This window comes from Lasioglossum baleicum, chromosome 6, assembly GCF_051020765.1.
Source record: "Lasioglossum baleicum chromosome 6, iyLasBale1, whole genome shotgun sequence".
Lineage (NCBI taxonomy): Eukaryota > Metazoa > Arthropoda > Insecta > Hymenoptera > Halictidae > Lasioglossum > Lasioglossum baleicum.
Window position 1 is genome coordinate 15,585,513 of NC_134934.1, and position 12,787 is coordinate 15,598,299.

Here is a 12,787-nt window from a genome sequence, read left to right on the forward strand (position 1 = left end):
GGATATTCCAACTGGAAATATGCATTCCAGTCGCATTCCACTTTTTAATTGCGCGCGTTTGAGCGAATTGTTATACGGCCAGGGAAACCGAGCAATGATTTTTACAGCATGCTGAAGGTTTTATGAAACTACTACACGCAACACACATACACCGCGACGGAGCGCAGTTATGCGAACGCAGTACTAAATCTTTAATTTCGATGCCGTCGAATAAAATGAAAGGTGGGAGAAACAAACGAAAAAGAAATTTGTAATATAGTTTCCCGCCGAACGAAGACAGGCGATCGCCGATTGGAATTCAAGAATTCATGCGTATTCGCGGTTCACGGTTCGATACCGAACCCGAGGAACAGTGATTTGTCCGACGTTTACATTTATCATTAATGACAGCTTTGTTTAATAATTAGAAAATAGAACGATTAAAAGAAGAATACAAGTTTTATTTGGCTCCAGTGTCCTGCAATCGATGCGGACATTTTTTACTTTTCATACAAATCCACAGTCTACTCTATTACTACACATTTAAGCGTCGGAGATAAAATCGAAAAAATTGTGTACAGTGGATTTATTCTAGATCGGAAGAAATGTTCAGTTTTTAAGTTAACACAGCTCCGACTGCAAACGATTAACCCTTGCGCAAACTGTTGGAACTGGTGCGGCTACCCTCAAAATACTCAATTGTTCAATTTCCTCCTTTCCAATCATTTATTTTCTCCCGTGGATCCTTTAGTGATTTAAGTGTTAATAATAGCTGTATTAGAATTTCCATAAATTAAGAAACGCTGTTTCCAAATGTAGCGATCAGATGTTTTAGGTATTGCGGCGCGCACAGACTGTCACGGTATAGTTTGGCACAGAAACTCGTCATATCCTCTGAAAGAGGTATATTGTTTGCAGTACGAAGGACATTCGCTTTTTCCGAATCTGCCGGAAGAGAACGATCGATCGGGCAACGCGCCTCCCAGAACCGGCGTGCACCACGGCATTTGTTGGCCTACTCTGCTCTCAGTTTGCGAGCCTCCGCGAATTAAAAAAGCTACCTTCAAAGGGATCGTCAAACAAATATGTTCCTTTCGAAATTTCTAGTTGAATTAACGCTAGATTTACGGAACACTGAAAGTCAGTATTTTACATCATTTTATAAAAATTACAGGAATGTAACTATTCAAATTTTTAGCCATTTTCCAATAATATGTGTATATACAGATATGTATATATGTATGTGCTTGTATACTGGTTTCGAAATTCTCTCAAAAATACGAGTTCTCAATCGTTCCAACGAATTCGTGCAAAACATGCTTCCACAAAAATTGTTATCTCCACAAATGTGAAATTCATGAACATCCATTTCTTGTTATAATTTTAAACGATAAAATAAACAATTTGTAAATCATTGATGTTCATGAATTTCACATTTGTGGAGATCACAATTTCTATGGATGCACTTTTTGTACGAATTCGTTGGAACGATTGAGAAAGAATTTTATATTTTATTTTTGAAAGAATTTCGAAACCACTGAAACGATGATAAACTTCCTCCCCCTGCTTTTACATGGACTACAACATATTTCAATTTAGATAAAATCCCAGACATCCGGTATGAAATGATGGCTCTGGCGTGGAATGGTCCATGTGTAATATTTCCAACTCATAAAGTACGTTTTAAGAATGAATGCAGTTTATTCATTACACAATTTATGTATATGTACAATAATACGCTTTGAAATGCTCAATCCATAGGATGAGCTTGTTAATCTGAATTGAAAGCGTCGCGTAATTACCAGGGAACTTGTTGTTATTACCGATTTTAATACATTCTTCTTTATGATTCGACTATAAGAAGAAAAAAAGCGTTACCACACAACTGTGGCGGGTTATTAATTAAAATAACGAGCATCAGTTCCTTTTTGAAATGTATTGTACATGTTACGCAGTCTAGAGCAGTGGAGTAAAATAAAAAATTTAATGTGGAGTAAAATGTTTGGAAAGAAGCCATTTTAATAGGTTAGCACTAGTGAATATAATTTTCTTTCATTTAAAGTAACATTAAATCTAATGAAATTTAAATTGAGAACGAAACTTTCGTGCAAATTACTGAAATTACCTTATGCTATTTCTTTCGTCATGAATGAAATTGTCGTGTTCGAACACTGTGTTTGCGATTAACCCTTAGCACTTCAGTGTTGCTAATAGTTGTTGTACCATTATTCAAAATATTGTTTACATCATTAAATATCTCGTGATCTAACCAATTACTAAACATTTAAGTATTATATGAGGTATTATATCAATTTCATATCCACAAAATGAAAAAAAATCATATATGTAGAATGGAATTATTCTATTCTAGGTCGGAAGCAATGTTTAATTTTCGAGTTAGAATAGTCCCGAGTGCAAAGGGTTAAAATGGAAAAGTTCATCTATCGACGAGAAGCGTAATAAACATAATTTCGCATAACAGCTCGAGGCTGGGTTCTCCTTACAGAGTCAATTTATACACGTAGAACACGTCCCCTTTCTGTCGCCGATAAACGTGTTGCAGTGCGGAAGTGGCAAAAGTGAATAATAGAAAGCAAATTAGAACGTTGAAAATGCATGTGCGCAGGTACAGGTGAACGGAGGCAAGCATGCTAGATAGAAATAACCGGCGAATGAGAACAAAACGTTGATTTATTGCGAGCTTACGTTATAATCGCCGAGGGTTATCTGAAACAGTGCCATCCAGGTGGAGTGATACGAGTTATATAGCGACGATTTCACGCCTGGAAAGCCTTTGTACAAAAAGTAGAAGGACTGGCAAAACCCGAACAGCACCACCATGTATATTATCCCGAAGGTCAACATATCCCCGGTTATCATGCTGTAGACCATAGTTATGAATGGACCGGTCAGCCGGATAGCGCTGCGAAAACAATCCTATGATACAATGCTCGTTCGATAATCACGCGTTAAATCGCGCCAATCATTGCACACCTCCGCTGTGCGCTTCTATCTCAGTTGTCCTCATGCTAATTTACCAATTTCCTAATTCAACTAATTAATTTTTAATCAATTTTAATTTTGAGAAAATTAACCAATTTTCTAGTTTAACCAATTCATTTCAATATTTCTAAAAATTAACTAGTTTCGTAGTCTGACTAATTCCTTTTGTAATCAATTTTAATATTAACACATTACCGACCGGCGATTATCGCATAATTTTGAAAGATCTATGGCACATAGCTAAACACTTTTTAATGGAACCTGCAATAGCAACAGCAATTTCCATTGTAAACTAACAAGTCACCCTCAATAACGTCATCTAATAGTTCCATTTAAGATTGCAATGTAAAAGTAAATTTCTATGCTTTCTTTTGGTACAGCACAATTATTGAAAATTCTATTAATAGGCTTCCGGTTGGTAGTGTTAATAAAAATTTTCCTAATTTAACTGATTAACTAATTTCCTCGGGAAATTAGTTGCAGATAACAGTATTCTCAGAAATGCGTCGAGAAAATATTAAAAATTTGATCTGTTGCTATTTGTTTTAAATTGGCCGCAGTTTCAGTGAACTATTTTAAAAGATGTTACCATTGAGTAACAACATGAATCAATTCAGTGATGCATTCAACATTCATTTAATGAAAAATGGTCTTTTTATTGTAGCTTCTTGGGTCACTCAAAGTCACCACTAAAAATTGCTGTGCCATTATTCACATTATTATTTGCATTATTAAATATGTTGGTATCTAATCAATGACACATTTAATAAACATTTATGTATTGTATGAAATATTACATTAACAAAAATAAATTACAATTGAAAGGAATGTAATCGTTAATCACAATTAACGACTATAGTAGAAATTTAACTGTTATTCCCAATTAACGATTAATAAGTATTTAATCGTCAATCGTTAATATTAAATTTTTGCTTACAATAGAATTATTCTAGATTGGAAGAAATGTTTAATTTTCAAGTTAAAACAGCTCGGACTGCAAAGGATTAATTAAAAGCGGCATTCTCATTAGAAAGGCTAGAAACACTTCTAAAAACAACACGCATAGCATTACACCAGCAACGGATGTTGCTTATGTTTCAAATAATATGGCGATCGATCCGTTGCGGTATTGTCGCACAAAAAAAAAAATTCAAATAATACGCAACGTTCGATATCGACGAGATATGTACAATATCTAGATTCGGCTGTACGTATACAATGATACAAAAGCACAGGTATTGTTTCCTTTCCCTGAGCATTGAATTTTACACAGAGACTTTTGATTTTTGACAGCGCGTAACTCGAAGCATGGTGAAACGTCACTGTCACGGTGATATCGATGAAGTATCGTGTTCCCTTCAAAGTTATCTATCCGTGTGTCCTATAACAGATATCAGTTCCTCCTGTTTACTGTCAATCGGATGGCGTATTATCGACACGTTTAGCATCGGTTTGCAGACAGTAGACCAATAATCCACAATCAGCGGTAAATTTCGCAATTTACTGCATCGCATCGCATCGGTGCGACGATGTGTCGATCTCACTGCATTTTGTTGATTCTTCGATTCGTCGATTTAAGTGTCCTTTCCTCATCTATTTCATCTGTCTTTTTAAATTGCATCTACAAACGTTCTACATATGCATATTCAAGTCATCTATCCAAGTATTCAATTTTAATGTGTTCAGTTCAAGTTACCTAGCCATGTGTTCAATTTTTAACCGACTTCGAAAAAGGAGGAGGTTACTCAATTCGATCTGTATGTGCCTTTTTTTCTATGTATGTTCACCGATTACGTCGAGATGGATAGACCAATCGGAACGAAACCTTTTGCATCTTGTAGAGCATGTACCTGGGGTGGTGCCGTGAAAAAAAAATTTTGCAGTTTTTTATTCCTCACGATGCTGATGCCGTTGTGAACTCCGCTGAATGTTAGATATTAGAAACAGTAACGAAGCGACGGCGTTACCGTTATTGATTGCGGCTTTCATTCAGATATTTTTGATCCTACATTTCATGTATGTTCACCGATTACTCCGAGATGTATGGACCAATCAGTGTAGGGTATATCTCCCGATTGGTCCCTTGATGAGAAGTGTGAAATAAAAAAATTTTATGAAAAAAAAATTAAACCGACTTCGAAAAAACGCACTAAAAAGTATGAAATAATTTCCATTTAATTTATGTGAATACACACGAACTTAAATACAATACAGTCTTTTCGGATGCGGCGCAAAATTGAATATTTTCGACACAGGAAATTACGAAAATCCTTAAATTCTTCTACATGCTTTCACGTATTAATTTATCTTCACTTCGCACCTACTGATTTCCAAGTCCACCACATTCCAATGAAATCATAATCGGCAACGGCAACATCTGTCATTTCCGAAAAGATTGTATTGTATTTAAGTTCGTGTGTATTTTCACATCAATTAAATGGAAATTATTTTATACTTTTGTGCGTTTTTTCGAATTCGGTTTAATTTTTTTTTTTATAAAATTTTTTTAATGTGATCAGTTCAAATAATCTATACAAGTGTTCACTTTTAATGTGTTCAGTTCGAATAACCTTGTATACACGGTTTCAATCCTGAGCATGTTTTGAACATGGACAGCTATTGTAGCACTGCAGGATCAAGATTATACGACTTGTCAGACAGTATACTCGCCTAATTATTTTATGGTAATTGGATAATGACATTGCAGTCGGTTTTTTTGTTCGTACAAATCGATATTCGACGTAACAATGTTACAAATGGAACAATTTATATTCGTTTCACATGTATTCCGGATTTAGATGCCATCGATCGTTGCATATATGTAAAAGGAAAAATCTTCGCGCGAATGGAGGAGGATTCACAAGATCACTAATACTACTACTACTACTATCGTTATTCCGTAGGGAAGATTCTACGTTAGATGTCAGATACCTTATGTATGCGATAAAGTTCCACCTCAATTACGGAAGTCTGATTTATTATAATCTTCTTGCCCGTTCGGAATTAGGGCATACGAATTCTATACTGTTATCAACCAAATTACCTTCTTTGAAGACAGTCATCATTGAATTCTTCTGTCATTGAACAACTTTAACGCAAATGAAATTAAGACTTAGGCCGTCCACACACGGGTCGATTGTAATCCGCGTCGTCAAACAAAAAAATAAAACGAAAATGTGGCAAATGATATAGTTTCTTATATTAAGTACCATTTTTTCTTTAAATTATTGCTAAAATAAGAAATATTAAATAAGTAATGCGATTTCTGAAAGTATTAGGTATAACGACGCAAAAAATAAAAAATTCTATTTTGTGTTTCAGATTATTAACACTTTACCTAGCGGAAGCCTATTAATAGGATTTTCAATAATTGTGTTGTACCAAAAGAAAGCTTAGAAATTTTTGTTTTACATTGCAATCTTAAATAAAATTATTAGATGACGATATTGTGGGTGACTTGTTAGTTCTCAATGAAAATTGCTGTTTCCATTAAAGGTTCCATTAAAAAGTGTTTAGCCATATTCCATAGATTTCTTAAAATTATGCAATAATCACCGGTCGGTAATGTGTTAAAATAGAAATATTTTATTTTGTGTTTCAGATTATTCAAATAGAAATATTTTATTTTGTGGATGAAATTGTTAAAATAGAAATATTTTATTTTGAGATTCAGATTGTTCAAATAGAAGTATTTTATTTCGAGGTTCAGATTGTTCAAATAGAAATATTTTATTTCAAGGTTTATTTCAAGTATTTCAAATATTTTTTTCGCCAAATAATGCCCACCTCTGTTTTCCACAAATTGTCACGAATCAGCTATTCCCAATTTTGATAGAATTTGAAGACTACTTCGACATGTGTACATCGCACTGATGCAGAGATGTATGAAATTCAGAATAAAAACTGTCAAGGAAAAAGATTTTTTAGGGGGACCAAGGAAACCGTCCAAGCAATTGGACATTAACAATACGACAACTCTACGTTTAGTTATTAATAGTTGCTGTTCTCTGCAAATTCGAAGGCATTACCTTTCCAAGGCGGAGACTATAAAATCGTATTTATGAAATATAAAATGTTATGGCACGAGTAAACTAAAGTGTACGCAACGCACGTACCGGACACATACTATGTATGAACCATACTACAGACTAGACCGACAGCGACTGATTTCCTACGGATATTTCTTGCTTTCCTGAGTGAGACGCTCTAACAAAGGAAATGATCCCCGTGCCGTGTTTACGTCTCTGGTCACAGTTCTAGCATGAAGAACTGTGAAATACTTCAACTTTCAAAACAAATTGAAATTGTCCGGCTCTGTGAATATTTCATAAACATTTTTTCAACATGTTTAAATATTTTAAAATAATTTTCGCGCTTCTGGGGCACGTGTAACTAACAACAAAACGTGAATGAGATGAATACAGTCACGTCATTACCGTTAAAGCACTTATTTTCGCAAAATTAGTTAACTCCGGATCGAAATTGCCTCTCAATAAAAGTGAAATTCAATTTGAATCGTGTGACGTCCGCGAATGAGCATAATTAATACGTTGATTAAAATCAATTCGCGCCATCTACCGCGCGGAACGTTGATATCCGCGTGTACTATCAAACGATTTACTCTTGATTATGCTGGTTGTTCACGGATTGACGAATAGCGCAACGGAAGGGTATTATCCGAAACAAATCGAGAAATCGCATCTTAGAAGCATCGATCGGGGTACCATTAAATCGAATGACAGGTCGGTCTCTTCTCGCTTCCGTTAGTCAATGGGTGACCTGATCTTGTTAAGGGTTACGGGCAGCCATAAATCTTTCGCATTTGTGTTGCGCGTCTATAGAAGATCGAAGCTTCGCTAATAAAGAGTGATATCGAAATACAAAGGAAATCATTGTTCGTTGAAACATAGCGAGACTTCGGTGGAATATTTTCGCATGAAAATCCGCGGTTTAGACATAATAGAAGATTTAGTTTAGACATATAATAAATACGAACATGAGTATACTAGGACAGAGTAGTATAGGAGAACTATTTGTCAGGGGCCCAAAATAACAGGTATTATAAAATTTTCTACGATAAAAATCATTAATAAAAAGTTGATTATTATTGAAATTTAAGATAATGTAAAGAAATTTATTTCGATCGCAATTGACAGTTATCGATGATCGAATTTCTTTTCACTTGTTCATAATAATTAATTGATGAGAAAATTCATTTTGGTTGCTTATTTATTGAGTTGTCTACTCTTTTTCGGATGGAGCAAGCCTGCGAAATTCATTCTGAAGATTTCGTACAACAAGACGCATCAACAGACCATAAGAACAACACAAAATCTGTTTTTGTTTGTCACATTAAATTTTGATTGTAGCAATTAATTTTACGAATAAAAAATTTATGAAATAATTGATTGTCTGCCATTCGAAAGTTGTCTTATTTAATAATAATTATTACAAATTTCCTTCATCAATAACTGTTACGAGCGACCGAAATAAACTTCTCCCATCGATAACTGTTATGAGCGATCGAAATGAATTTCTCTCGTTGATAACTGTTGTAAGTAGACAGCCGATTTTATGCATTTATGATAAAATTGGGTAGGAGCTATTTGAAATAGTAGAAAGATTAAAAGAATTTAAGGATATCAATAAATTATATTCATCTTATGAAAATTATTCAAGAAAGAAGGAAGTTTATATCTGACTTTTATGACTTACAATTGATGAACGAAGTTTTTATTTTGCATAAAGATCCGCAGTCTAGTTATAAGTGATCAAAATGAATTCCTCTCGACGGTAACATTGACCAACAAGAGAAAAATTTGTCAGTTACTTATAATCCTTATTTGTAACCAATACGATTTTAGTCGATGAAATACTTGTTATTCTATGACTTTATTTCTTTTTGGTTATAACAGTTATGGTCCCTGCTATTTGTTGAATTAAGAAGAAAATGTACAATTAGTCTTCAATTAGAAGATTAATTATTTACAGCAATCGTATGTAGAATTTTGTACGGAAGTACGAAATTAATAAGACGATTTTTCGAAAGGTATTGTCCAGAGCTTACTTATGCGACTCGAGCTATTGTAAATCTGTACTTGTGTGCCGCGAGACCGTAATAAATAAACTGACCAAGTTGCGTAATTATTCGGTCTGATTTCTCGGCTTTAATAAAAAATCGTTTGATGAGCCGAAAGCAGAAGATCCGCCGTATATGCGCATTCAATTAACGTGAACATAAAGGCACCCGCGGACGATCGATTCAATTTTGCATTAATACCGATATACATGAAGTTTTAATTAATTCCCCCATTTAATTGTATTTGACAGGCTGTAAATTGAGCGATATTGCCATATGTCCAAATCGCTGAATAGTGATCACATTTAGGATTTACGTACCTTGAAACGAGCCCCCGAGAAACGGTATAGCTTTACCAATTACTGAACGAAGTTGATGCCAAACCAGAGATACAGTTTACAGATCTGAATTAGCTTCTCGAATAGTAGACATTCGGTTCATACCTGACTATTCGGCTACCTCTAAAGATTATATCTCGTTAGGCTTGCGAATCTGAACTATGCAGGCCAGCATCTCGAAGACGGATCAATCACAATTATGCTGGTCTCGGGCATCTTCAATTTGGAATCGCAAATAATATTTTTATTGGATGCTGAATGCGCTGGTTAACTAATTATATTATCGAACTTTTATATTTATATACATATGTATAGTATTTATTGCTCGTTCATTTCGTTTGACTTCATATCGTGCGTTTATTTTATAATTTTTACAATAGCAAGTAATTAGTAGACTGCAGGTGTTCATGCAATTTTTGTAAACGAATTTCAAGAAAGTGGAATTTAAAAAATCTAGTTTTCAATGGTAGTAGCCATTGTAGATCTGAAACAAATAAAAATCGTACTAAACTCTGTCGAATTTTATATTCTAGCATTCTTTGAAAATTTTCAGATAATTAGAAAATTGTGGAAGATGTGGAAATAAAATAAAAATGAATTTGTTCTTTTGATTTGTATGCCTGAATGTTTTATTGCTTTGAATGCATAAAAACCACAGAATAATAACAATGAATTGTTTAGTAAAACGGCTGGTCGTTAACGTTAAAAATTAACCAAATCCAGAAAGTTTAATCAATTCGCCAGCAGCATAAGTTCTTTCGCAAACAATATTGTACATACAGTGTAGAAGTTACGAAATATAATACTCCGAAGCAAATATACATATATATGTATATGTATATATATATTAATTTAAAGTTTATTCCTTTAATTGAATTTCCAGAGCGCATTAGGTGCATATTAACTCCGTTTACATTAAACTTAGAATTTTAAATTAAATTCCAAGCTGAAATTGCTTCAATTTTGTACTTATTCTTTCATCTCGGATTGGTATTTAGTAGTTAATTACCCTGGCCGAATAATTACTGTATGATTCTTTCTTTATCAAGCTTTGCGATCGACAGGCGAAGACGAATTCGTAAAAGAGCGCAGACGGGAAATCAATCACATGTCTGCATATATATATCTGACAATAATTCAATAATCCATATATTAAGCCTTTGAAATCGCGGATTCTGTTGCAACATGGATTCGTTTCTTATTTTCAAAATACACTGTATTGTTTTCGATCAATTTTCGATAAATGTAAAACTCGCACAAAATCAGAACAGCTTCATTCGTAAATAGAGAGCGGATTTTATGCATTTATAAGAAGAATGAGCAGTAATTTAAAAATACTATCATGTTATTTCCAACCTATTGAACATATTAACAATATGTATTAACAATATGAACATATTAACATATTGCTATTCAGTTAGAACATTTTTATTTTGCATAAAGAACATTAACACTTATTTATCGAGGATAAAAATCTGCAAACAAGATTTGAAAACAAGATTTCATTTGATATTCCACTTTCTTAAAATTCGTCTACAAAAATTGCAAACAGCATACACATTTGCAGTCTATTCATGACCTTGACAGAGATATAGCAAGGTCATTCAAATCTTTTACATATTTTCCAAAAAAAACTTTATAACACTTGTATGTGCATCTCTTGAAACTATTATTAATCTCCATATATACAAAACATTTCTCGCTACAATTAATAATAATGACGTAAATCGAGGTGAGACACCCCATACACGTATACGGTTAAATCGAATGGTAAATACTGCGCAGAATGGACCGTTTAAAAACGGCGGGTATCGATCTTCAATTAGATTTTGCGAGAAATTAATTTCAGCCGTAACGATGGCTTATTGCCAAGTCAACGGCAGCGGTTATGGCGGACAAGAAATCTGGTACCGAGTGTTCGAAAGCCTTTGAGGAATTACGGCCCTATACGCGTACTTAAGCGAGAAGCAGTAGACAAAAGGGTGTCTTGATGGACAGTAATTACCCGGAGGAATGTAGACGCTTTTACGTTATATTGCCACGCTAAAGAAAATACATTTTCGACGCCGTACGCTCAGGATAATACCGCGATTCCTTTGAACTTGCGAAGTAATAACATCCAGTGTATGCATGTATACGTAACGATCAATACGTGCATTTTTCGGTATTAACACGGCTTACCTTTTCGGCGCAGATCCTGATTCATTATAAGCTCGTTAACGCTAGGTTTTCGGATAAGTATTAATAAGTGGTAAAGAAAGAATTGTAGAATTTTTGTTCCTTTGTTTTAATTGAAATTTTATACCAATAAATATTTACTTTAATTTAATGTTTTATTTTACGTTCTATTTAATTATGCTTTTGATATTTCATTTTACTCAAATTTTTATTAAATTGTTTGGCTTTTTCGCTTTATTTTTAAAGTGAAACTTCTTTGCTGAGGGGGCTACAATTTTTTAGCGTTACGGAAGTGACGAATTTCGCGAATAACCTCGAATAGTTTGACAAGTAACATTTTCATAATTAATTTACTAACTTTAAAGACTTGATTGGTGAACTTTTAAGATTGTAGAATGTAGAATGAAGCCTTGGCTACATTCCCATTATAGTTTTATGCAGGTTTGATGCTTAAATTGTTAGTTATTAACAAATTTTGGAGAAGTGGTCCTGATCTTCATTAGGATTATTTACCATTTCCAATCTTAATTTACTTCTAAACATTACTAGACTGCAAGAAGTTTCACTTCTGCCGCGCGTGGTTTTCCACGCGTATGTTTTTTTTCTACGAGCACTGTGCATTTGTTGATACTTACTTCGCCCCATATGTACTTCGTTGATATTCCGAGCCGCTTGAGCGGCACTTCGGCCTAGTTTGAACTCATAGAAAAAAATAAAGCGAAAATCGCGTTTTGACATCCTGAAATAAAAGCCAAATAATTTAATAAAAATTTCAATATAATGAAATATCAAAAGCATAATTAAATAGAGCGTAAAAAAAGTTTTAAAATGACATATACCTCATTAAGTTAAGGTAAGTATTTATTGGTATAAAATTGCAATTAAAACAAAGGATCAAAAATCCTGCATTTCTTTCTTTACAAACTACTATAATATTTTTTGAACTTGTGGAAATTCAACCTTTTCGGTCGTTCGCGTTCTTCAGTTGAAATTGAAGATAGTAGGCAGACAGGCTGCTCTTTTCCCTTATCCAGTAGATTTGGGCGAGAAAATGCGAGAAATCCAAGTTTCGATCCTGGAGGATCAATGGTTCAGAAGTTATGAGTGTTCAAAGTTGAGAGATTTTCAGTGGTTTTGATAGGTACTTGTGCTGCTAAAGACAGATTTTTCTGTTCGTTGAGACTAACGAAGCAAAATATCATTTTGTAAT

General features: G+C 33.9%; 2 protein-coding genes across 3 annotated transcripts in view; one reads left to right on the forward strand and one right to left on the reverse strand.

The window, feature by feature from the left end:
- Positions 1 to 12,787, forward strand: part of LOC143209969 (arginine kinase) — a 90,142-nt gene that overhangs the window by 64,079 nt on the left and 13,276 nt on the right. The window lies entirely within an intron of this gene.
- The window catches only part of Iav (transient receptor potential cation channel subfamily V iav), a 59,996-nt gene that overhangs the window by 17,546 nt on the left and 29,663 nt on the right, over positions 1 to 12,787 (reverse strand). For both annotated transcript variants that reach the window (XM_076426336.1, XM_076426337.1), the window contains one exon: positions 2,686 to 2,902. In XM_076426336.1, coding sequence (XP_076282451.1) covers positions 2,686 to 2,902 — 217 coding nt within the window. The remainder of the gene's footprint in view (positions 1 to 2,685; positions 2,903 to 12,787) is intronic.